At 46.1% G+C, this 26,294-nt stretch overlaps 1 protein-coding gene across 2 annotated transcripts; it reads right to left on the reverse strand.

Moving 5' to 3' along the window:
* Positions 1-3,925: 3,925 nt before the first annotated feature.
* Positions 3,926-26,294, reverse strand: LOC119977633 (mesenteric estrogen-dependent adipogenesis protein-like). Of its 2 annotated transcripts, none has more exons than XM_038818785.1 (5): positions 25,869-26,294; positions 18,107-18,216; positions 9,712-9,824; positions 7,799-7,955; positions 3,926-5,337 (listed from the first exon to the last, which is right to left on the reverse strand). In XM_038818785.1, exons 1-5 carry the CDS (start codon positions 26,111-26,113, stop codon positions 5,183-5,185), a joined length of 780 nt encoding a protein of 259 aa, XP_038674713.1. In that variant the 5' UTR covers positions 26,114-26,294; the 3' UTR covers positions 3,926-5,182. The 2 variants fall into 2 exon arrangements, with proteins under 2 accessions (XP_038674713.1, XP_038674712.1); XM_038818784.1 differs by having other exon boundaries at positions 7,799-8,087.

The following is a 26,294-nucleotide window of genomic DNA, read 5'->3' on the forward strand; positions in this document are numbered from 1 at the left end:
GGTGTGTTGCCAGCACCTTGGCTATTACCTTTGCGTCGGCATTCAACTGTGGGATAGGTCTGTAAGACCCACATTGCACAGGATCCTTGTCCTTCTTCGGGATCAAAGATATTGATGCCTGTGCCAACGTGGCCCACAGCACCTCCAGAGACAGAGAGTCATTAAACATCCCCAATATGTGTGGTGCCAACAAGGCTACAAACTGTAGAAATCCACTGGGAAGCCATCTAGCTTCGCTACCTTCCCTGACTGCTTAGAACCAATACAGTCCGTAATCGGCTCCAATTCTAGCGGTGCCTCCCTCTCTCTTCACCCTCTCCAGTACCAGAGAGTCCAACCCATCCAAAAATTGCTCCATCCCCAAGTCATCCTCTGGAGGCTTAGATTTGTACAGCTCCCGGTAGAAAGCCTCAAATGCCCCAATAATCTATCCGGAACAGTCACCAGCTTTCCCCCTCTCATTTATAACCATGGGCTATCTCCCATGCAGCCGCTTGCCACCTCAACTGGTGAGCCAATAACCGACTGACCTTCTCACCATACTCATAAAATGCCCCTCGCGAGCGATGAAGTTGGCTCACCGTATTCCCCGTCGATTCCAGCTCAAACTCCACCTGCAGCCTCTTTCTCTCCGCTAACAATTCCACCATTGGGGCCATGGAGTATTGCTAGTCCACCTCCAGAATGGAGTCAACTAACGTCTGCCTTTCCGTCCTTCCAACCTTATCCGTGTGGGCCTTATATGAAATGATTTCCCCCCCTGACCACCGCCTTCGACGCTTCCCAGAATGTGGAAGGTGAAACATCCCCATTCTGGATAGCACAGCGGCGCAGTTGTTAGCACTGCTGCCTCACGGCGGTGAGGTCCCGGCTTCAATCCCGGCCCCGGGTCACTGCCCGTGTGGAGTTTGCAGGTTCTCCCCCTGTCTGTATGAGTCTCACCCCTACAACCCAAAGATGTGCAGGTTAGGTGAATTGGCCACGTTAAATTACCCCTTCATTGGAAAAAAAATATTAATTGGCTCTAAATTTATTTTTAAAAAAGAATCCTCCCTATTCTTGTTAAAACCTACATAGTTCCCGATGGCCGAGGCTACTCTTTCACAAAACCCCTTATTTGTAAGGAGCGCCATATCCGACCTCCACGGGGAGGGGGGGGGGGGGGCAGCGCTGGGTTTGGCTGAGCTCTAGCTATATATCCACGTAATGTGGGCTCTGGCCTGATATTACAATCCCTGAGTACCCAGCACCTCCATCCCGGGAGCAACGATTTCCCCGCCACAAAAATATGAGTTTGGGAGTACACCCGGTGCACGTGCGAATAGAAGGAAAACTCCCTCTCCCTCGGATCTAAACCTCCACAGATCCACCTCCCCCCCAACCATTTGCTCCATGAACACTGCCAGTTCCATCGCCATCCCTGAAGTTACAAAAGAATTGGCACTGGACCTGTCCATCCTCGAGTTCAATACTCAATTAAATTCTTCCCTCCATGATTAATTGGCACAAAACTAGCTCGGGATGGCCACCAACACCTTCTTAATAAAGTCCGTACATCCCAATTCGGTGCACATATGTTCACTAAAACCACCGGTGTGCCTGCCAACACCCCACCCACTATCATGCATTGCCTCCCGGGATCCGTCAAAATACTGGCTGCTGTAAAGGCCATTCTCCTGTTATCAACACCGCCGCCTCCCTCGTCATCGCTTCAAAATCTGGGCGGATCATCTGCCCCGCCAATCCCTTCCTTAGTCTGATCATGAACGCTCAAATGAGTCTCTTGCAAAAAGACTACATCCGCCTTCAAGCTCTTCAAATATACAAACATTTTAACCGGACTGTTTAACCCCCTCATGTTCCACGTAACCATCCTAACTGGGGTCTCTGGACCCTCCCCCACTAGAATCAGCCATACACCCTCCATGAGGAGATCTAACAGGGCCCTATTCTACCCCCATTCAAGCCTACCCAAAATGGCCACCGTCACCACCCTCACACAAACCCAGAAACAAAGAGACCTTCATTGCCAGCACACTAACCTTCTCCCACCCCCCCTCCAACAACTCTCCCCTGTCCCCATCCCTCCCTCCCCCAACAACTCTCCCCTGTTCCCATCCCTCCCTCCCCCTTCAAACTTTAGATAACCAACCCACGCAGCTCCAAAAATGCCCTCCCCCCCATCCCAAACAAAGAAAACCCAGCCAACCGAGACTCATTATCTTACCCCACTGCAAAACAGAACCCCCACCCCAGGTAACTAGCCGCAGCCCTCTCCCCCACTTCGCTCCTGTTGAATAGCATATCTGCTAGCAGGGTGACCCTCACTTGAGGAACAAGAAAAGAACCAAAGAAGAAAAATCTAAATACCGCCTTTTCCCAGTCCCTCATCTAAAAATCACACATATTGGGAAGAAAGAACCCGTACCCCACTTCAATGAAACAAGCAATCCCATTCTACTGTGGGAAGAAAAGGAACGAAAAACAAAATAGCAAAAACACAGAAAAAGGCTCGAAACATGAACGTAAACATGTAAAATTCAAAACTCCATAACATCCAACAACCACAATCAGATCCCCCTCACAAAGAAAGCTTAGGGCCTCTCCTACTGCGGACCCAGGTCCCATTTCCCAGTCGTGAGATCCTGCTAGCAGCCTATCCCACCAACGTGCTTGGTCTCAGCGGGCAGGTTTCAATACCCATTGTTATTTCTCCATTTTCCCAGACGGATGTGAAGTCGGATGCCAGTTTCTAAATGAAACCTGACAGTTTAAAATCCATTGCAGGGGAACTCGCCAGCGTGGGTTTCTGCTAGAAACACATTAGGTTTTGTTCTGCCAGCAACCTCGCCCTGAGTCCAATTGTCACTCAAACCTCATGTAGAGATTTAGGTTTATAATCTAGGTTAACGGGCAGCACGGTGCAGCAGTGGTTAGCACTGCTGTCTCACGGCGCCGAGGTCCCAGGTTCGATCCCGGCTCTGGGTCACTGTCCGTGTGGAGTTTGCACATTCTCCCCGTGTTTCCGTAGGTTTCGCCCCCACAACCCAAAGATGTGCAGGTCATTGGCTCCACTAAATTGCCCCTTAATTGGAAAAAATGAATTGGGTACTCTAAATTAAAAAAATTATAATCTAGGCCAGGGGTGGGCAAACTTTTCTGTGCAAGGGCCACATTCAGAAATTCACAATTTTAAAGGGCCGCATAGTATTAATAGTCCCGGTTGTAACCAATTAGCGTGCGGCATATACCTCAGCGCTTCCCCCGGCGGCATCCTGCCTTTAGCCCTCTTTATCTCTACTTTTCAAAAATGGCGCTTCACCCGGTTATGATTCTGGGCGCCTCATATAGAACATAGAACAGTACAGCACAGAATAGGCCCTTCGGCCCTCGATGTTGTGCCGAGCAATGATCACCCTACTCAAGTCAACGTATCCACCCTATACCAGTAACCCAACAGCCCCCCACATTAACCTTATAAAAAAAAAAAAAATTATTTAAAAAATTTAAAAAATTTTTTTAATGGCTTGATCTTGGTGGGCCGCATAAAGACCTTTGGCAGGCCGCATGCGGCCCGCGGGCCGTAGTTTGCCCACCCCTGATCTAGGCTGACACTCCAAAGCATTACGAGGGCACACTGTTCATTGACTGTGCCATTAAAATATGGTCATGTTTACCTGTCCAGGTAGATAACAAAGATCCCATTGCTTTGAGAGTCTTCTGAGATGTACTCGGGCACAATGTAAATACTAGTCTCACTTTCTTCTTTCTCGTTGTGCATGCTGTCAAGTGGAGTGTGTAGGCAGTGTAGGGAATGTCATTGAAAAGCTTGCATCATTAGGACCAGGCTCTGTATTCACATGATTCAAGGCCTTGTATTCGGTTTCCCCAAAGCTTGCACACAAACATGTAACTTCCATTTGGCAAATGTTCGACTCTCGTTTATATTCCCAATTGAATTTTCAATGTAGAAGGTGCGACAAAGATAAGACATACATATGTACAAACATACATCTGAATTAGGAGCTCTGCCATTCAATAACATGATGGCTGGTTTGATTGTAACCTCAACCCCACATTCCTGCTGACCCCAATAACCTTTCACCCCACCTCCTGTTAACCAGTAATCTATCCAGCTCTGCCTTTAAACTATTCAAAGACTCTGCTTCCACTACCTTTTGAGGAAGAGAGTTTCAGAGACTCGTGACCTTCTGAGAAAAGATTCTCCTCATCTCGTTCTTATACGAGTGTTCCCTTATTTTTAAACAGTGACCCCTAATTCTGGATTTGCCCACAAGAGGGAACATCCTCTCCAAATCCATCCTGTCAATACCCCTCAGGGTCTAAAAGGTTTTAATCAAGTTGCCGCTTGCTCTTCCAAACTCTAGCGGGTACAAACCTATCCTCTCCAATCTTTCCTCATAAGACAACCTGTCCATTCTTGGATTTAATCTAATAAACCTTCTCTGAACTGCTTCTAACGCATTTGCATCTTTTCTTCAAGGAAAGAAGTGCAAATTCATTTATGGCAACCCTTGGAGTTTCTTTCCTTCTCTAAAGTAGTAGAATATATTGTTCGTAAAATGAGCATAGTTCCTCAGAAGCATAACATTAGAATTTGTAAAACCCTTACTGTCCCTTGACTGATTCCATTGTTACCGTACGGTCAGTAATACAAAATGAAAACTATTTTTTTTAACCCACAGTGAAAACATATTGGAGTAACCTTTTGTCTCCATCACCTTGTATTAATCTGGCAACAGATTTTCCGTCTATTGTAACACTCGTCCCTCACTTATTCCATTGATTGCAGTGGAATGAAAATTGGGTAAATGCTAAAAGAGGGCAGGTGGTCTGCTCAGTTAGATTACTGCCATGGCAGCAAGACTGAAAACCTACTCCCTTAGAAACCACAGAACAACCATGTATGACGACAATGTAATGGTTAGTGAAAGATATGCCATTATCATATCAACCAACAGTGCTATACATTCCTCAAACCACACTAAATAAAACACTTACAAGAGATATACAAACAACCCAGGCTAATCCAAATATTAGGCAGTTTGAAAAGAGGTATATACACATCCTTTCCAAATACAGACTCTTTCAAGGTTATTGATGCGAGACTTTTCTTCTCAGTTGAAGGACTTGTAATTTGCTTTAATTTTCTTAAAAGCATTCATTCTATATATTTGGGCAAGTTTTGTGTAAACTGCAGCAAATATGATTTCTCATTCACTGCTGGCAGTTGTGTTGAAGACATTTTCTTGACAGGAGTCCTCTTAGCATCCGGTGGTGTACAAGTTGAACTGAACACTTCTTTCCCAGAAGAACCTGTTTTTTTTTAAAAAGAAAATATGATTTTATTTTGAATGCTTAGTAATTTGTAAAACATATGTTTATAAAGGAACAAATGCTGGCTGTACCCAACAATTAAATGGATAGGTCAATGTAATTATACAGTCCGTGCGGAAAGGATTTTTGGGACTGGGGTTAATCATTTAATTGAAATGGATTGTGGTGACTAAGCTGCTGAAATATTTCGGCATTGTAAACTAGATATTAGGAACTGAGTTCCAAACAGTGCATTGCTGCCCTAGTCTGGTACATTAAAAAGGTGTAATCAATAATATAATCTAGATAAATGCTTCATTTTAATTGTTAATTGCCTTAAATTCTGGTCAAAACCAAATACAGTGATGTTATAAAGGAAGGGAGAAACAAAGTTAATGTAGCGAGCTAGAAAGATCGAATTTACATTGCATTAAGTGCTCAATTGTTTAAAATGCTTGGATCTCTTTCACTTTCACTGTTAGGTACTCATGAAATACTTATCCATTCATTATCCCTGCTTCACAGTACTTTGCTCTAGTGCATATAAGATTTCACCTACTTTTCCTCTTCTAATTTTAATATTTTATCTGCTCATTGTGTAGCTTCCTGACTGTCTCCTCAGATTTAACTGTTCTTCAGTTTAACTTGATATCGTTTGCAAATTTGACCCGTTCACATTATATGGTATCTATAAAACACTTGAAACGCTGTAATAGCACAATAACGAGAATGTGAAAATGACGGATCGGAGACTGGACCATACATTGGCTGCCCTTGCATTTCCATTGAGGACCCATTGCTCAGATAATGTGAGTCAAAGCTTACAACACTTCACTTTCAACTTACTTGCCTCAGTGTTAACTGCCTCTGAGTCATAAAGTTATAGGTTCAAGTCGCTCTAGTCATGGAAAAATGGAAAATGGGCCATAGAAGTGGTTGATAGTAGGGTCAGGAAAGGGTCAAAGGCTGAACTGGGGGCAGAAGTTAGTGAAAATTGGAAATGGGAAGCCAAAGGGAAGTAACATTTTCATGGGGTAGGATTCAGGCAGTGGGACTTCCAGCAAAGTTGGCTAATGATATAGAGGTGAAAATAGGGGGTTTTAATGATTGTGCAAATGTGAGATTGGAAGCTCATTTCGAGGTCAAAGATGTCTTTTTCAGCCTCAGAGTGACCAGGGAGAGGGATCAAATCGATGGCAAGGGAGTGGAGTTTGAAATGGGGAATGAAACAATGGTTTTGATTTTCTCAACATTTATTTAGAGGAAATTTCTGATCAATTTGGATGGTGGATCAGCAGTCTGATCACCCAGAAACAGTGGAGGAGTTGAAAGAGATGGTGGTGAGGAAGACTTGCGATGTCATCAGCCTCGTGTGAAAACTAAGATTGTGCTTTTGAGGGCTGTCACTAGTGGTGTAGATGAGAAATAGGAGGGGGATTGATGCGACCATCAATTCAACCAGAGACACGAGTTGGAGTAAACTGTGGCTTTAATCGGCTTACAACTGAGCCTGCTTGTGACTATGCTGAACTGAAGGCGGACTCGCAGGACCGCAGCACTTATACTTCCTGAAGGGGGTGGAGCCGAGGGCGGAGCCCTGTACATGATCCTCATCTCCCCCTGTGAGCAGAGCCGCGCAACGGCTCACAGATGGAGCCCACAGGGACACAGTAATGTACAGTGTGAATTATAGTGGTTACACATTCACCACAGGGATAAAGATAGAATCTTGGGACATCAGCGGTAACAGTGCGAGAGCAGGAAGAGATGACATTGCAAATGATTCTCTGGCCATGATCAGGCAGGAAGGAAGCTGCTGAGTGCAATCCAAGTCAGCTCGAAGACTGTGAAAAGACTTTGGGCAGATTGAGATGGATGAGAAGGAAAGGTTTATCCTGGTCGCATTCCCGTTGGATGTCACTTCTGACAAGATGGGGGCTGTTTTGGTACTGTGGAAGGGCGGAAAACTGATGGAGGGATTCAAACATGGAGTTTCAGGGAAGATGGGAATGGATTTGGGAGTGCCAACAAGTCTGAGTACTTTACAGAGGAAAGGAAGCCTGGAGATCTGGCAATGGTTTGAATAAAGGGCGGCACAGTAGCACAGTGATTAGCACTGTTGCCTCACAGCGCCAGAGTCCCAGGTTTGATTCCCGGCTTGGGCCACTGTCTGTGCAGAGTCTGCACGTTCTCCCTGTGTCTGCGTGGGTTTCCTCCGGGTGCTCCCGTTTCCTCCCACAAGTCACAAAAGATGTGCTGTTGAGTAATTTGGACATTCTGAATTCTCCCTCTGTACCCGAACAGGCGCCGGAATGTGGCGACTAGGGGCTTTTCACAGTAACTTCATTGCAGCCTACTTGTGACAATAAAGATTATTATTTTTAAAAATGTGTCAAAAATATAATATACAGGATCTGTTTTATTACCGATAAAGCCAATATTAAACTGGATAAGTACATACCTACACAAAGTGAGGAAACTGCACCAAGATCCTGCTCAGATACACTGCCTATTTGAATGTTAGGCTCACCCAGCTTGTCCAGAAAAAATTTCACTTTGCATTTCTCATCTTCTGTTATGCAAGACAAGTCCATAATCTTTCCATTCAGTTCCTTAGTCTTTGAAGTGGACAAGTGGGAAACATCAAATGAATCATATTTAAGTTCACATGTGAAATCCAAACCAAGACCGTGTATCTTATATCCCTCTTTCAAACTGAAGAATGACTGGACTGTTTTTTGCAAGGTGAACTAAGAGAGAAAAAAAAAAATCACAAGCTAGTTAACCCGTTTTTTAATTACAAATTTGAAACCAGGATTTAAAATGCACCCAAGATTTAAGGGAATGAGTGAACACTGATGCCATACAAAATCCTTACTGTATAATCCATGAAACCAATTTAAATCAAAAATACTAAGTCATCATGCAGTTTCATCTTGAATATAAACCTCACTTAGGGGCTGCCATATTTTGGAATGTGCTCTACTTCTTCAACATTCTGAGCCAAAACTGCTGTTCCTGTTACTGAACAGTTTATGTGACACCAAATGCAATTGGCATACAGAATTTTATACTTCCTGTGCATTCAACCCAAAAAAATGGTTGGCAAACTTGGACCAAAATCCCTCTTGATCGAAGATGATTTATCAAATTTCAAAGGAGCTTGCACACTTGGCATGTGTTAATTTACCAAAAAAACGACCTGCATTTCTAGAACATGTTTAATGACCACCGGATATTTCAAAGTGCTTTTTTGCCAATGATGCACTTTCAAAGGGTGGTCACAGCTGCAATATAGGAAACACAGACACAAATTTGTACACAGCAAGTTCTCATAATGCAATGTTTGTGTGATATTGATTGAGGAATAAATATTGGCCAGGATGTCAGGGATAACCGCCCTGATCTTCTTCAAAATAATGCCATGGAATCTTTTACTTCCATCTGAGAGAGGCAAATAGGTCATCAGTTTAAAGCCTCCTTCAAGACATGAGTTAAGAACATCATGTCATTCCTCAGTTGCTGCCGTTTCCCACATCATATGACTTTAGATCTACACACAGTCTCACTTCCAATGATTTCTCATCAGGCGTGAAAACGTGAAATTGGGCGGACATTTCCTGCCCATCCCACCGGTGGGATCTTCCGGTGCTGCCCATGGCGACCCCCGCGACAGGTTCCCCGGCAGTTCGGCCGCCAAGGAACGCAAAACGCTATAGATATTGGTGGGACCAGATGATCCTGTGGCCAGCCAACGGCGAGCTGCGTCCACCACTGCGAAACATGGACCAGAATATCCCGCCCTGTCCACTGTATAGATATTGGGATTATTAGAAACATCTCTTTCAGCAAGCTTTTGGCCGCTATTCCACCATGTGTGTATATAAAACATCTTGGGGTATTTCTTTACTCTAACAGTTTTACATAAATTGTTCTCATTATATCTCATTTCACAAAGCAGAATGGACTGTCTCACAAACTCTTGGGAATCACTAATTTTAATATGGAACCAGTTGGCAGTTTGCCCACTTAACTGGAGGTGTATCTACCTGAAAGAAAAGTTACATGCCATCCCTTTGTGGCTTCCTTGTATCAGTACTGCCCAGTGTCTCTGTTTCTGATCAATTGCCAATCTGAAACCACTTTGTAAAATATCATGGAATTTAAACAAGGCCAAATTTCTACCAAAAAGATGTCTTATATTCAATCACACCACAATGAAGGCTACAATTACAGAGCACTATTATTGTGCAGAGTGGGTGATATTATCCACTAATAAAATCCTGAATCCAAATTAGGAAGGGGCTGGGGTATTTTCGGACTCCTAAAACAAAATACTGTCAAACTCCTCATCTCTATCGGAATAGAAATTACCTGGAGGACATAGGTTGTCCCCGTTCCTGGTGCAGTGACTTTGTTCATACTATCTTCAATTTCCTTTCTCATTCTGGGGTGACGTGTGTTCACAATGACTGCATAAATCATGTCTGCAAAAGTATAAACAAAACACATATTTGAGTACTTGTGAAAGGACAACAGGCTCGTTGCTAACGCTGTCTTGTTCTGGTAACATGTTGGTAAAATAGGAAGCAGATAAATTTTATATCAACTGCATTATGATAAAATATGCTATTTTGTTCATGGTTTACCATTTTCGTTCAATCTTTTCACTGTACTCATTTCCAGAAGCTAGTTTCCTGAACTACTCAGCCACAGGGACAAAAGTCATGGGGCACGATTCTCCGGAAAGATTTCTAAGTGTTGTAGCAAACGGGAACTGCCACGAGCTTCCCGGCACTTGGCCCAGCGAGGCCGGCCAACGCTATTCAAAGTTAATCGGTCAACTTAACAAGGCCTCACGGGCTTTCTGCCGCAAATGAAGGCTGGCCAACCGATTCGCCGGGACCGCGCTTGCCAGCCCCTCCCCCGGCTAACAAGATCGAGCAGCACTTAAGCTGCACTTACTCAGCCAACTCCAGCCAGCTCGCAAGAATAGCACCGAGGAGACCGTCCCCAAGATCCGGGGATGCTGACCTGGGGCGGCTCCTGGATGGGTAGAGGCCAGGAGGGATGTCCTATTCCCCCGAGGGTCCTAGTAATCTAGTCTAGTCTTTATTATTATTGTCACAAGTAGGCTTACATTAACACTGCAATGAAGTGACTGTGAAAATCACCTAGTCACCGCACTCTGCCGCCCGTTCGGGTCCTGGAGGGTGAGCCACAAGGCAGGCAGTGGGACGAGATGGTGTCAGCATTCAGCTCGGGGAGTGTGACCAGGAGAACTAGCCTTCAGTGCAGGAAGAAGGTCAACGACCTACATCGGTGGCAGCACGAGTGAGTAGACACCAATGTTGCCCCGAGACCTCCCCCACCCTCTCACAGGGCATCCACCCCTCCTCCAACTCCCGAACCCTTCATCCACCCGCCCCCCCCTTCAACACCCCCAACCCCTCCTTCACACCCCTCCCCCCCACTACTGCAACCACGAGTGTGGCTAACAATGCCCCCTCTGTGCCCCCTCAGGAAAAGTTCTGCCATAATCGGCGGGAGGGGGCCCAGACTGGCGGTGGGGTGCCGGACATCAGAATCCTCACCTCCTTCGAGGAGTGGAACCTGGAGGTGACTGGCGTGGCTGAGAACAGGGTGGTCACCAACGTGGAGGCTGGCGGACGTCGCAGAGGTGAGGAACTACCAGGATCAACCCGGAGGGCCTGTCAAACATGAGTACTGATTGCCATACTGACTGACCCATTCCGCCCACTGACAGACCTGCTAATCTTTCCCAACAGAAATCAGTATTCCAGATACCAAAAATCTGTATTTTGGCAGTAAAATCAGTATTTTAATTTGAAAGCAAAAATGCCGACCAATCTGAAGTGCAGCTTTACACCTTTATTGCAAAATTTAAAACACAAATGGAAAATACAAATCAAATGCTTTTACATATTGTACGGGCACGTCGATGCGAGACCGCGTGAAGGATCATAGAACATACAGTGCAGAAGGAGGCCATTCGGCCCATCGAGTCTGCACCGACCCACTTAAGCCCTCACTTCCACCCTATCTCCGTAATCCAATAACCCTTCCTAACCCTTTTGGTCACTAAGGGTAATTTAGTCTGGCCAATTCACCCTGGCCAGGATTCTCCGAGACTCTGCACCGAAACGGTGTTCAGCGCGGGATGGAGAATGGGGCCTCAGACCTGCGATCGGGTCCAACGCCGGGATGCGATTCTCTGGCGAACGGAGAATCGGCGCCAGTCACGCGCACGCGGTCGATGCGGCGCGGGTCGGGGGTCGTTGAAAAAGGCCCCCGCGGCGATTCTCCACGGTCGACCGGCCGAGTTCCCACCGGCGTGGTTCACGTAAGGTTCCACCCGGCAGGAGCTCGGCGTCGCGGCTGCGGTGGTCGTTCTGATGGGGGGGCGGGGGGATCAGTCTCCAGAGGGAGGGGGGCCTCCACGGCGGCCAGGCCTGCGATCGGGGTCCACCGATCGGCGGGCGCGCGCCATCTGGGGGGCCTACCTTGTTCCGCGCTAGCCCGCTGTGCAGCTCCACCATGTTGCGCAGCGCTGGCGTGTAAATGCCCACTGCGCGCATGTGCAGACCCGCGGCCGCCGCGGACCTGCGGCAAGCAGTGCAGGGCCGCATCCGGCAGCTGGAGCAGCGCGGAGCACCCAGGCATCGTGCTGGTCCCCTGTGGGCGACAAAATCGCTGGGCCAAAAGGCCCGTTGCCATCGGCATGAAACAGTTGGTGACGGCCATGGCTGAGGGTCTCGGCAGAATGTCTACCTTACTGGGGATGTCACCCAGTACCAAGCCGACCTTGATAAGGTTCTGCGGGACATGTCTTGCTCTCAGACGGGCACGGCCGAGGCGGTGCAGTCTTTGTCCCAGTCACAGGTGGGCATTGCCAGGGCACTGCAGAGCGTGACCCGGTCACTGGGGGATGTATCCCAGTCACTGAGGAGCATCGCTCAGGTCGTCAACACCATGGTGCAGATATTGGGGAGATTGGGGAACCGCTGGGGTTGGCAGAGCCGTATGATGCAGGGGTTGCCCCCAGAACGGGATCATACGATCCAGTGTTGACATGGTGGTGTCGCAAGTGGTTACTCCCGGTTGCCCCCCGCAGTGTCTCCCCCCCACATGGCGACTAACCCCTGTGGAGGGTCCCCCACCCCCAGCCAATGGTCCCCCTTCCCCGCCGAGCACTGGCGTGGCAATCCCAGCATACCCGGGCAGTTTGCCCTTGAGCAAAGGTGGCCTCTCCCGCTATTCAACGGTCTCGTTACGCTTGAGTAGGAGCGCAATGAGGCCGGAGAATCGCGCCCTTGATCCTAGGCTATCTGCATAAATTGAAACGGTTTCCCAGCTAGAACTAGCAGATATGAGCTGGGACTCTATTTGGTGGTTGGGAACACGACAGCCAGATCATTTCTGGGTCCCAACCCTGTGTCACATGAGTGTTACTGAAGGTATTTTAATCTACAGACCCCTAATTGAGATGGAGGTGAGCTCGGCACCAGTTGGTGGGTGCCATGACTGGGCTTGCAGTTACCTGAAGGAACAAAGCAGACAGATCAGATGGCCAGCAGGCGCGCACTTCAAATTAATGCCCCAACACTCAAGTCATCAGTGACTCAATCCACTCTGCTCAAACAATGGCCACTTTGTGTCATAAATAATTTCTTCTTCTTTCCAAAACTTCAAATCAGCAGTAACAATGAATAATGGTTCACTGCTACACTCTGAAAGCTGTGTACTAACATTCCCCAGACTGTGTCCTCTTACCTTTTGAAGATTTCAATTATTTTGATGGACCAAATGATCAAAATTAAATGAACTGACAGACAAATTAAAAGGGGCAGCCTCTTAAAGGGATATTGCCTTAAACAAATATAAATTATAAAGAACTTAAAATGGCAAACTAAAATGTTAAAAGGGTCAACACCTCTTAAGATTTAATTCTGTCCCTCTCCAAACCATTTACAAGCTCATCAATGAGCTTAACTGCCAGTTAATTAGAGGTGTGTATGTCATGATGATAGCTGATTGTGTGTGGACTTGAGTATTAGATACTATCTAATATTTGGATTAGTACTGTAAAATACATTCTGTACCACCTATCGGGTCACCTGACCCGGGGGGGGGGGGGGGGGGGGGCTGGTGGCAGGGTACTATTGAACGTCACATAACACATATTAGGGAGTTAGCCAGTTTGGCAGATTAAACAAAGTTGGTCTTGCTATTAAATCCATCACATCGAGTGCTGTTCTTTCAGCCTGAGATGTGACACTGGCGATGAGGATAAATACGGAGACATTTAGGATGGTGTCATGGCATTTGCTGGAGCTAATATGCCTGCAGTCCGGGGAACTGAACCATTTGATTCAGAGGGCGTTGCCAGTACTGTCAGCATGGAATGGAAAGCATAGCTGCAGGAGTTCGAAGTGTATGCTGACAATCAGGGTCTGTTTTTGGATGGGGCGACAGGGATGCAGAAAGCACAGCGAGGACCATAGTGTTGTTTAATATGGGTGCCCTGGTGAAGGAGATGAAAGTTTTGGACGACCATGATGTGGTGACGCCAAATACCAAATATTGGCAGACGAGACAGAAAGAGGGGGAAACAGGAGCACAATTTGCAACCCATTCGAGGCGGGCTTTGGAAAGGTGCAAATACAATCCGACAGATCTGAATAACCAGATAATGGATCAGGTGATTCAACATTGAAAATCAGATAAATTAAGGCATAAACTGCTGGGAAGAGGAGGTGATTTGATTTTGGATAATACTTTGAAAGCAGTAGCTGCATTGGAAGCAGTGGATGGACAATTTCGCAACATGAAACTTAGTCAAACCGCTGCCATTGGCAAAGCAAATGTTGAGGTTAACTGAGTGGCACAATGGCATCTAGGTACATGTAAATGCAAAGAGCATAAGTCTGAGAGACAGTGTTTCACACGTGGCAATTTAGAGCACTGTGGAAACGATGCCCGTTGTCTCGTCAAGGGAAAGACTTTCAGAAAATGTGGGGGCAATAACCACCTTGCCAAGAATTGCAGAAGGTGAACAGGGAGGGAAGCCTGGCAAACCACATAAAGGAAAGAGAGATAAATGGAGCACAACAGCGAGACTGGTGGAAGAAGATGCAGAGTAAAGACACGAATAGCAATCATGGATAACATGCTTTCACAACAGGAGCAACAAAGAGAAAATTCCAGCATTATTGTGGATGCAGGCAACGGCAATAATGTCATTGACAGAGCACTGCAGGAGGAACTGAAGGCAAAGAGAATCAAGTGCACATCTCAGAAATGTGCTGTGATAATAATAATCGCTTATTGTCAAAAGTAGGCTTCAATGAAGTTACTGTGAAAAGCCCCTAGTCGCCACATTCCGACGCCTGTTCGGGGAGGCCGGTATGGGAATTGAACCCACGCTGTTTAGCCCACTGTGCTAAACCAGCCCCCAATATCCTTACATCCTTACATATCTAACACTCCACTTCAAACTGTTGCATGCTTCCTTGTGGATGCGAGAGCTGGGAATGGGAATGTAGAGCCACATAGTGATTCAGGATGGTGACCCTCTTCTCTGCACAGAAAGTACCCAAGCTTTGGGGGTGCTGCACATTGGATTAAAAGTGAATTCTGTGAAAACCTATATAAAGCTTAGTGAGGAGTGTGGACCAGTTTGAGGAATTGGGAAGTTATACAACCGCCAAGAGTTAGCCATTGGCGAGAACGTGAAGCCTGTAGCTCAGCCTGCACACAGAACACCTTCTGGTCTGACAGAGAAAGTTGAGGAAAAGATAAAAGATGTGATTTTCCCGCCCCGCCACTGGCAGGCATTGTCGCAGGTAGGTGTGGAATATTTGAAAAGCTTTTGACTTTTAACGGCTCTCCAAATGTTCCTATCTGCCCTTGACGATGTTAGGCAGATATCAGGACTGGAAAATCCCGGCCCAAGGAACTGATCGAGCCAGATGAAAGACCAACACCGTGGCCGAGTCCTGTTTTGGTCATGCCTAAACCAAATGGTGACACCAGATTCTGTGTTGATATATGACACGTGAATGAAGTTGTTGTGAGTCAACCTCACTCAATTCCCACTGTCAACAAAATCTTTGAAGAATTATCAATGAGTAAGGTATTTCCAAATTCGACTTAAGGTGCGGCTACCACCAGCTGGAGCTTTATCCTGATTCAAGGAAGGTGGTGACTTTTGTCACTCATTGTAGACTTTATCGATGCAAAAGATTGGGCATCAAAGCAGCACCAGAGATTTATTAACGTGAAATCCATAAAGGGGCCCCAGGAACAGCCAATATCTCAGAGGACATCACTATTCCTGGGGCTAATAGAGAGTAAAGTAACTGAGATTAGTATTGACTGGACTGCAGTCAGCTGGGACTTGCAGTAAATGCAGACAAGGGCTTTCTGGGCATGTCACAGCTAATGTCCATGGAGCATAAACTCACAAGTGGGGTAATCAATCCCGCCAAAGACAAAATAAAAGCAGTTACAGAGGCGTGTGAACCACAAAGTGCCATGAAGTGAAAGGTTTTCTGGGACTTGTGAACCATTGTGTGAGGTTTATCCAAACTTCACTACCCTGGGCTAATCCATTGAAGGAGTTGACCAAAAGGATTGAACAGTTCAAATTAGATGAAGAGCAGAAAGCTTCCTTCAAAGATTTGAAAGACAGCTTGACTAGTGCTTGAACACTGGGACACTTTGATCCAAACACGGCAACAAAATATCGAAAGTCATAACAGATGCCAGTGCAGTGGGATTCGGAGCTGTGCTGGTGCATGCTGTAGGTCCAAGGATCATTGCTTAGCTGAGCAGATCTCTGCCAGATGTGGAGGGGAGACATCCTCAGATGGAGAAAGAGGCCCTAGGATTGGTGTGGGCCTGTGAAAGATGGCATGTGATCTACCATCAATTCAGACGAGCTGTAGAGTGAGTCCAAAACTTTGGCTTTAATGAGCTAGATGTTAACCCTGCAGTCGACTTACACAGAATGGCCGACTGCCAGGGGCGATGGTACTTATACCCCTCCCCGTGGGAGGAGCCACTAGCCTCTCGTCAGCCAATTGGCAGAGAGGCACATGACCAGCCAGAGCCAATGGACAGCGAGTCCTCTGCCCCAATAGTAGCACACCTCTTAAGGTGCTGCAAGGTCTGCTAGCCATACCACCACAGCATGCATGCTTATTTGGCATTGAGTTTGAATTACAGACAGGTCACAAGCCATTAGAGATGGTTTATTCTCCTGGATCCAAACCCATGACCAGATTTCAAAGATGGGGTTTTGAGTCACCAGCAATACAAGTACAAGGTGATTCACATTGCTGGAAAGATCAACATTACTGACCAGCTGTCACGACAACTGAGTGAGGGTCAAACACACACGTCCTCACTGGAGAAAGACGCTGAATCATTTTGTGGTATGTGATAGTTCAGGCTCCACCCACAGAAATGACAACGCAAAAACTCAAGAGATTGAAAGAGAGTCAGACAAAGATCCGAAGCTGGATGCCACCAGACAGAGAATCCAAGCTGGAATCTGGGAGATTTGTCCATTCAAAGCAATCATAGATATACAAAATAGAACCATGGAAAGGCCACAGCACCTGGTGTGCCAGTCAAAACAGAGAGGAAAAAGAAACTACCTTCTCATTTTAATCCCAGTTTCCAGCACTTGGTCCATGGCCTTGCAGATTCAAGGTCCAGGTCCCTTTCAAATGAGTTGAATGTTTCTGCCCCAACCACAGTTTGACCATTGAATTCCAGAAGGTCACCACCCTCTGAGTCAAACATGTCCCCTCTAATCCTTCTACAAATCACCTGAAATCAATGCGCCCTAGTAGTTAACCCCTCAGCTAGGGAAAACAAGTCATTCATGTCTACCCTATCTAGGCCCCGCATAATGTTGTGCACCTCAATAGGTCACTTCTTAACCTCCACTGTTCCAAGGAAAACAACCGCAGCCTATCCAACCTCTCCTCATTGTTGCAATTTTTAAGCCTTGACAACATTCTTGTAAATTTCCTCTGCATTCCCTCCAGAGCAATTATGTCCTTCCTGTGACGTGGTGACCAGAACTGACACACAACTCCAGCTGTGGTCGAACCAGCAATTTACACAGTTCCATCATTACATCCATGACTTTGTACTCAAAACCTTGCCCATTCCATATGAAAATCCACCCATTAGTGTTGTCAGTGTGCTCAAACTGAGTCAGAGCCTGATTGTTAAAACCCCCTCGGGGGCCAAGGACTCTGCTCTATAAGATTACCACAGAGTATGTACTCTCGGGTAATTGGGGGCGGGGTTTCCTCTTAACAGGGGGGAACCTTTCCGTATAAAAACCCTGACCTGGGTGCAGGTCGAGGAGGGTGGCCCCTCGGGGAGAGGAGTTGTTACTTTTGTAATTATTGTGTATACCGTAATAAACCTTTGTTCATTCCTATCCTACCGTGCCTTTCTTCCGTTGGATTCTACACTGGTCACACATATGCGCTCTGCAGCACCACAGCACAGAGATTAACCAATGAACTGCTGGAGGGGGAAGAGAATTAGCCTACGTAGTTATAATTCATTCATAATTAATATGTTTGTGATGAGATGCCTTTGCACTTTTTCTCCTCCTGTTAAAAGCCCAATTCTGAGGAAACTGTAGGGCACAACAAGGCTGCAATAATTAAACTATTAATAAAATATATTAATAAAAACCACAGTGATAACAAAAACATACCTTTTTTACAACCTTCAGTGAGTTTAACACTCGTGAAAAGGACCATCGGTTTGCTTAATATCGTCTCTTGAAGGCTTCTGTATTCCTTTAGAGACGCGAGAGTAATTTTTCTGGAAGTAAAAAAGGGAAAATCAGAATTTAGCACATAGTGCGGAAATTTAATTGAACCGATGCATATTCTTCAGTCTGAAAGACCTTGGGCGGGATTCTCCGAGCCTCAGCGTGAAATCGCGCTCGGAGCGCGGGCAGAGAATGGTGCATCAGATCCGCGATCAGGTCCGACGCCTTCCCGTGATTCTCCGCGGACCAGAGAATTGCCGCCAGTCGCGCGTACACAATCGACGTGGCGCCAGTCGGGGGCCACTGAAAGAGACCCCTGCGGTGATTCTCAACCGGCAGCTGGTCGAGTTCCCGCTGGCGTGGCTCCCTCATGGTTCCTCCCGGCGGGCACTTGGAGTGGTGGCTGCAGACACAGTCCGTGGCCGCTCTGGTGGGGGGCAGGGGGATCCGTCACCGGGGGGGGGGGGGCCTCCAGGATGGCCAGGGTTCCGATCGGGGGCTACCGATCGGTGGCCTTGCGTAATCTGGGGGTTGTCTATCTTATTGGGGCTGGCTTGCTGTGTGGGTCCGCCATGTTGCACGGGGCCCTGCTAGCCCTCTGCAAAACGGAGAATCACTGGACTTTCTCCAGGAAAGTCCAGAGTGATTCCCGCCTGATTTCTCGTGGGCGTGGGGCCATTATCAGAGAATTCTGCCACTTGTTACTGTTAATTAACAGCTTTTCATTAATAGCAGAGCCTCCAGCCTTGAACCCTATTCTTGAGAACTCAATGGTTGAATCCTACTCCCTTTCTGAAACACCATCAAATCTGTTTTAGGTCGTCACAGTGGCACAGTGGTTAGCACCGCTGCCTCACAACACCAGGGACCCGGGTTCAATTCCGTCCTCGGGTGACTGTGTGGAGTTTCCACGTTCTCTCCGTGTCTGCGTGGGTTTCTTCCGCGTGCTCCGGTTTCCTCCCACAGTCCAAAAATGTGCAGGTTAGGTGGATTAGCCACACTAAAATTGTCCCTTTGTGTTCAGAGGTTAGGAGTGGTTGCAGGGATAGGACAGGGGAGTGGACCTAATTGGGGTGCCTTTCAGAGGGGCAAGGGTAGGTGGATTGACCCTTAATCAGAAAAACTTTATTGGGTACTCTAATTTTTTTTTTTAATCTTTGGGTTGTGGGGGCGAAACCCAAGTAAACACGGGGAGAAAGTGCAAACTCCACACGGACAGTGACACAGGGCCAGGATTGAACCTGGGACCTCGGCGCTGTGAGGCAGCAGTGCTAACCACTGAGCCATCATGCTGCCCTCCACTGTGTACATTTTTGCTTGCCAGCATAGTCGTTTTCCTCAGGCTCTATCACCCTGCCCTTCAAATTTTGCATCATCACTTCAAAAAAGCTGTTCTCTGCATCTGTTGTACTATCTCCAACCTCTCGTTTTCTCAAAGGGGCGGAAGCATACTGTCATTATCCAGCTGCTCTGTACTCACCTCTCCCATCCCTATTTGTCCATTTAGTTCAGCTTCTGCCCTGTTTACATCACTGAGGTTGACTTGGTCAGTTGGCATCGGCTTGCTCTTCCCTGAGGTTCTTCAAGCCTTTCTTAGTCCCCAACTCAATGGTATCCACTCATTCCATTTTTCTCTCCTTCCTCTTCTGTTTTTACCCTCGATTTCTGCTTCAATTGTTGCCTGGACTAGGCTGTTGGGCCTTTGTTTCCAAAGTCCGTACTTGGCTATCTTCCTCTCTCTAAATGTACTTAGCAACACTTTTGATTCCTGAACTTTTACTCCTGGTCTAATCCACTCTTCTGTCCATCAAGCTGATTTGGAGCACCCTCTGTCATATCCACATTTCAAAACTAGTTCCCCTCCTCACATTCTCTTTCCTCAGAGTCCAACACTCACATCTGCAGAATGCAACGGTCCACACTAGTGACTATACTAGATATTTTTTTCGGCTTCATGCTGACGTTTAAGGGTTTGCAGACACTACTTGACACACTGATCACGCCCTTGCCCTGAAATCCATTCTTCAACATCATTTTGGTGTTTACCATCCAACCAAGATACTTGAATTTATCCACTTCCTCTATCCAGGTGCTTCCAATCTTGATTTTTCCATTGCCATTTAGAACTATAAAATTGGTCTTTGTCTCATTATATTTGACTCGGCCTACCATTTGGTCTAGTTATGAATGTGGTGTCGCCTTCATACCTTTACAGGTTATTTTACAAATACCGACAAGAAAATGAGGATCAGTCATACAACATAATACGTGTTGGTAAGAATAATAAGGAGATGCAAACTAAAAGGTGTAGTTCTAAAGGGAGTGCAGTCTATGCTGGATCACTGTGAGAGAAACTCAGCCACATAATAACATTAGAAATAGGAGCAAGATTCGGCGATTTGGCCCCTCCAATCTCCTCCACCATTCAGTAAAATCATGGCTAATCCGGTCGTTGGGTTAACTCCACTTTTCTGCCTGTCCCCCACAACACTTGCCTCCCTTGTAGATCAAAATCTGTCTAACTCAGCCTTGAATATATTCAGTGACTCAGCCTCCACTGCTATCTGGAGGAGTGGCTTCCAAAGATTAATGACCTTCTGAGAGAATCACTCACCTGCTGAAGGAGCTGCGCTCCGAAAGCTTGTGATTCCAAATAAACCTGTTAGACTTTAACCTGGTGCAACACTTCTTACTTCTCAGAGAAGAAATTCCTCCTTATCTCAGTATTAAACGGGAGATGCTTCATTTTGAAACTGCGCCCCCTAGTTTTTGGTTCCCCCATAAAGGGAAACATCCTCTCAGATCTAACCCCTGTAACGCTTCCCAAGAAACTTATATGTTTCAATACGGTCACCTCTCAATCTTCTAAACTCCAATGATTATAAGCCCACCTGCCCAACTTTTCCTCATCAGACAACCCCTTCCTCCCCTGGACTACTCCCCAGCCTTTTTCCCATAGCCTTGCAAGTCATTTTTCTTCAGATAATTACCCAATACTCTTTTGAAAACCACAATTGAATCTGCCTCTACAAAACTCTCAGGCAGTGCAATCCTGATCCTAATCACTCACTGCATAAAAAGTTGTTCTGATGTTTTCTCTGGTTGTTTGGTCAATCACCTCTTGGTTCTCTGCCCTTTTACCAAAGGGACTATTTTCTCTCCCTCATGACTTTGAACCCTCTATCAAATCCCCTTTCTCCCTGCCCTTCTCCAAGGAAAACAGTCCCATCTTCACCAATCAATCCATGTAATCGAAGTCTCTTATTCTCGGAAATCTTTTCTACACTCTCTCCAATGAATTCAATCCTTCCTAACGCGTGTACCCAGAACTGGACGCAATACTCCCATTGAGGCTGAAATTCTGTTTTATAAAGGTTCACCATAACTTCCTTGTTTTTTTAGGGTGGCACGATGGCGCCGTGGTTAGCACTGCTGCCTCACGCCGCCGAGACACGGGTTCAATCCCGGCCCTGGGTCACTGTCTGTATTGAGTTTACACATTCTCCCAGTATCTGCGTGCGTGTCACCCCCACAACCCAAAGATGTAGGTGGATTGACCAAACTAAATTGCACTTAATTGAAAATTCTTTTTTTAAAACCTTCTTGTTTTTGTATTCTGTGGTTGGGATTTTACCAGGCCTCAGGGAGTGGGCTGAGAGAAGGACGAGATTGGGGGGAGGGGGGAGGGGGGGGGGGGGCCTCCTTGTTGACTCAGTGATGGGCTGGCTTCCTGTTGTAGCACCCTGTGGTCCGTGAAGAAACCCTAACCCTGTAAAAAATCCTGGCATTGTTCGGACTGAAGAGGTGCCTGCCCTGATTAGCTGGCAGCTCTTGGAGACAGGACCTCTTATGGTGATTGGAGACCTGATACTAAGCAGTTAATTGCAAATAAAATCCTCCCCCTCCTTTCTCTAACTTTACCCCAATTGTTATTTGTGTAATTAAAGTTCCCCAGTAACACCATTCTATATTTGTTGCATAAATCTGTGATTTCCCAATAGATTTGTTTCTCTCTCTCTCACTATTTGGAGCTAATAAAATACCTCAAGTAGATTGACCATATCCTTTCTGCTTTTCAGCGTAGTTTTTAGTTAAACCACAATGATATAACTTGGCATGAGAATAGCGATCTATGAGGTATTCTGGTGCAAGGAATTCAGTAAATGGAGGAATGCTACCCCACAGATAATGTGATATGTTTTGGGTTGGAGGCGGTGGGGGTTTGTCTGCAGAAGACTTATTTTGACAGTAGCTGGAGCCTGAGGCATGCTAATCCATTCACTCCCCATGTTTTTTATTCAATCACAGAACATGGGCATCACAAGCAAGGCTAGGATTTATTGTCCATCCCTAGTTTTCCAAAAGACAGTGAGAAGGCGATGGTGAGCCACCTTTTTGAATGCACTGCAGTGACTCGCTTGGACATTTCAGAGGGCAGTTAGGAGTCATAGAGTCAGAGATGTTTACAACATATAAACAAGCCCATCGGCCCAGCTGGTCCGTGCTGCCCAGTTTCTACTCCCACTTGCCTGCATTTGGTCCATATCCCTCTATACCCACCCTGCCCATGTAACTGTCTAACTGCTTTTTCAAGGATAAAATTGTACCCACCTCCAATACTGCCTCTGTCAACCCGTTCCAGATGCTCACCACCCTCTGTGTGAAGAAATATTCCCTCTCACCTTAAACCTATGCCCTCTAGTTCTAGACTCCTCTGCCTTTGGGAAAAGATGTCGACTATCTACCTTATCGATGCTCCTCATTATTTTATAGACCTCTTTAAGTTCACCTCTAAGCCTCCTACCCTCCAGCGAAAAAAGTCTCAGCCTATCCGGCCTCTCCTGATAACTCAGACCATCAAGTCCTGGTAGCATCCTTGTAAATCTCTTCTGCACTCTTTCTAGTTTAACAATATCCTTCCTATAATAGGCTGACCAGAACCGAACACAGTATTCCATGTGTGGTCTTACCAATGTCTTGCACAACTTCAACAAGACGTCCCAACTCCTGTATTCAATATTCTGACCAATAAAACCTAGCATGCTGAATGCCTTCTTCACCATCCTGTCCACCTGCGGCTCCACCTTCAAGGATCTATGAACCTGTACTCCTAGATCTCTTTGTTCTTTAACTCTCTCCAACTCCCTACCATTAACTGAATAGGTCCTGCCCTGATTGAATCTATCAAAATGCATCACCTCACAATTATCCAAATTAAACTCCATCTGCCATTCATCGCCCACGGCCTAATTGGTCAAGATCCTGTTGCAATCTTAAATAACCTTCTTCACTATCCACTATACCACCAAACTTGGTGTCATCTGCAAACTTACTAACTATGCCTCCTCATTCTCATCCAAATCATTTATTTTTTAAAATAAATTTAGAGTACCCAATTATTTTTTCCAATTAAGGACCAATTTAGAGTGGCCAATCTACCTACCCTGCACATCTTTGGGTTGTGGGGGCGAAACCCACACAAACTCGGGGAGAATGTGCAAACTCCACACGGAGACTGACCCAGAGCCGGGATCGAACCTGGGACCTCGGCACTGTGAGGCAACAACGCTAACCACTGCGCCACCGTGCTGTCCTGATCCAAATCATTTATATATATCACAACCTACCATGCGGTACCTTGTCAAAGGCCTTGCTAAAGTCCATGTAGGCAACGTTGACCGCACTGCCCTTATCTACCTTCTTGGTTACCCCTTCAAAAAAACTCAAGCAAATTTGTCAACTGTATTGCTGTGGAATCGTACATAGGCCAGACCAGATAAGGACAGCAGATTTCCCTCACTAAAGGACGTTAGTGAACCAAACAGGCTTCTATGAGAAGGATGCTCATGGCACCATTACTGATACTATCTTTCCAGTCCAGATTTTGATGTAATTAACAGCATTCCCAGCTACAATGGTGGGACTTGAACTCACATCATGAATCAGTAGTCGCTGCTTCTGTATTACTTGTCCAGTAATATAACCATAATCATACCATGCCCAATGAGGGTATGAATGTATGAAGGTATACTTTGGATCATAGAAGGTGTGCGACTGCATATAAAGTCACCTTTCGACATGAGAAGTTTCATTCCCTGACGGTATAGAATAAAAGAATAGCTACTACTTGATGCGACCATCAATTCACTCAAAGACACGAGTAGAAGTAAACCAGCTTAGAACAGTGCCTGACTGCGACTGGTACAATATCGTGATCCGCCTAAAGGTCAAGTGCTCTTTATACTTCCTTTCAAGGGGAGGAGCCATGGGCAGAGCCTGTACATGCCCCAACATATCCCCCTGTGGGTGAAGCCACACAATGGCCCATAGGTGGAGCCCACAAGGTCAATAACATAACATAGCTGTAACACAATGGCAGAACATGATACTAATACACTGGTGAATTACTAGTACTATACATTCAACACACTACTTAATGAAACCTAAAGTTTCTCCATTTGAAACTAATATTTGTGGTTATCTACCTTATGGCATTGAACAAATAAGGGAATGTTGGTGCGTTTAATACCCACTTGAAGAAACTGGGCTGATGAACTGAAGGGCCTTTTCTTGTACCACATTGTGAATTTTACGAAGAATAATCTTTGATACAACGGTCTGATTTCCTTAGCATTCACAGAAACTTCAAATTGCAGTGCTGCTGATAATCAGCACAAGAGTAAACATTGAGGCAGCTCCTAAATTAATCAGTGTGCGTTTAGCTTAGTTGGCAACACCCTTGCTTCTGAGGAGTCCGATAGTGCATTCAAGGCCCTGAGCAAGTAATTAAGGTTGAAGGTCTGAGAGCAACAATGAAGGAGAGCCATATTGAAGTGCTGTACTTCAGATGAACAAGATTCAAACCAGTATTAAAGATATCAAAAACAATATTAGAAGAGCATTGGGTTCTCCTGATGAACATTCTTTATAATAATAATAACCTTTATTAGTGTCACAAGTAGGCTGACATTAACACTGCAATGAAGTTACTGTGAAAATCCCCAAGTCGCCACATTCACTGTATACTGTGGGAGAATTCAGAACGTCCAATTCACCTAACAGCACTTGTGGGAGGAAACTGGAGCACACGGAGGGAACCCACACAGACACAGGGAAAACCTGCAGACTCCACACAGACAGTGACCCAAGCCGGGAATCGAACCCGGGACCCTTTTCTTCGCCATTGCAAATTAACCGGCTGTTCATCTCAATACTCTATGTAGAATCTTCCTGTGCGCAAAATGGCTGAGACATTCCAACATGGGCTGAGATATTCCCCCCATTTAAGACTGATTGCACATTTTTTTCCCTGAGAGATGTGAGGTTCTCTTCTTTCAACTGGTTTATTTAATTTTCCCAGCACGACAACATCGCTCAATGTGAATATACTGTCGTTGATAAGGGAATAACCCTTTGTATAAAACAAACAGCTAATATTTTTGTAACCTGATTCCATTGACTTAAAGGTATAAAATGAGAAGAACCTAGAAACACTATTGAGCCATGGCTTTTCTAATAAACTGTGTTTTTTCAGGAGATTAAAATTCAAATCGCCCTAACAAACTTGCATTTAATGATCCTGCTGTCCCAAATCCAAAGAACTGAAGCCCTAACTGCAAATAATTGAAGCCTTGTACACAGCCAGGTTAGCTCCCCACTGCTCACGCAATGGGACTGTCCCAAACTTGCTGCAGATTCTCACCTCGGGATGCAGTTGAGCAGGTTGCACTGCTGCCCATCCACTTTGACCTGTCCATTGGAGATCACGTTGTATCCGGCTCCCGGCCCCTTCCTGATCTCAATGTTGTTCTCCACCACAAGGAACTGTGCTCGCTGGAGGCTGAGTAGCAGCTCCAGGGGCAACAGCGCCAGCTCACAGCTCGTGGCAGAGGGGGAGGCAGGCGGCGGAGGGTCCCTCACCGCAGAGTCGGGGAGGCTGGTGGACATGTCCACGTCTACAATGAACCCACACGTGCTCGACTGCGATCCGCACAAGGGCTTCCAAAAAGGGAACGCCTGGCGCTGTTTGTGACCTGGCAGGACTGGATGTGAGCAAAATGAGCTTTATTCTCCAGTTTAAACGTGCACTGAAGGAGAGGAATGCTAATGAGTCATCACGCCCACGTTA

The sequence above is a fragment of the Scyliorhinus canicula genome, chromosome 14 (genome assembly GCF_902713615.1).
Source record: "Scyliorhinus canicula chromosome 14, sScyCan1.1, whole genome shotgun sequence".
Taxonomy (NCBI): domain Eukaryota; kingdom Metazoa; phylum Chordata; class Chondrichthyes; order Carcharhiniformes; family Scyliorhinidae; genus Scyliorhinus; species Scyliorhinus canicula.

What these genes read in the sequence shown, in the direction of transcription:
- LOC119977633 (XM_038818784.1), bottom strand. Translation starts at nt 26,113, where the DNA reads ATGTCCACCAGCCTCCCCGACTCTGCGGTGAGGGACCCTCCGCCGCCT. An exon ending in CTGCTCAACTGCATCCCGAG is followed by an intron (nt 18,217 to 25,868) that starts GTGAGAATCTGC and finishes TTTTACTTCCAG; the next exon opens with AAAAATTACTCTCGCGTCTC. An exon ending in AGTTTCCTCACTTTGTGTAG is followed by an intron (nt 5,338 to 7,798) that starts GTATGTACTTAT and finishes AAAAAAAAACAG; the next exon opens with GTTCTTCTGGGAAAGAAGTG.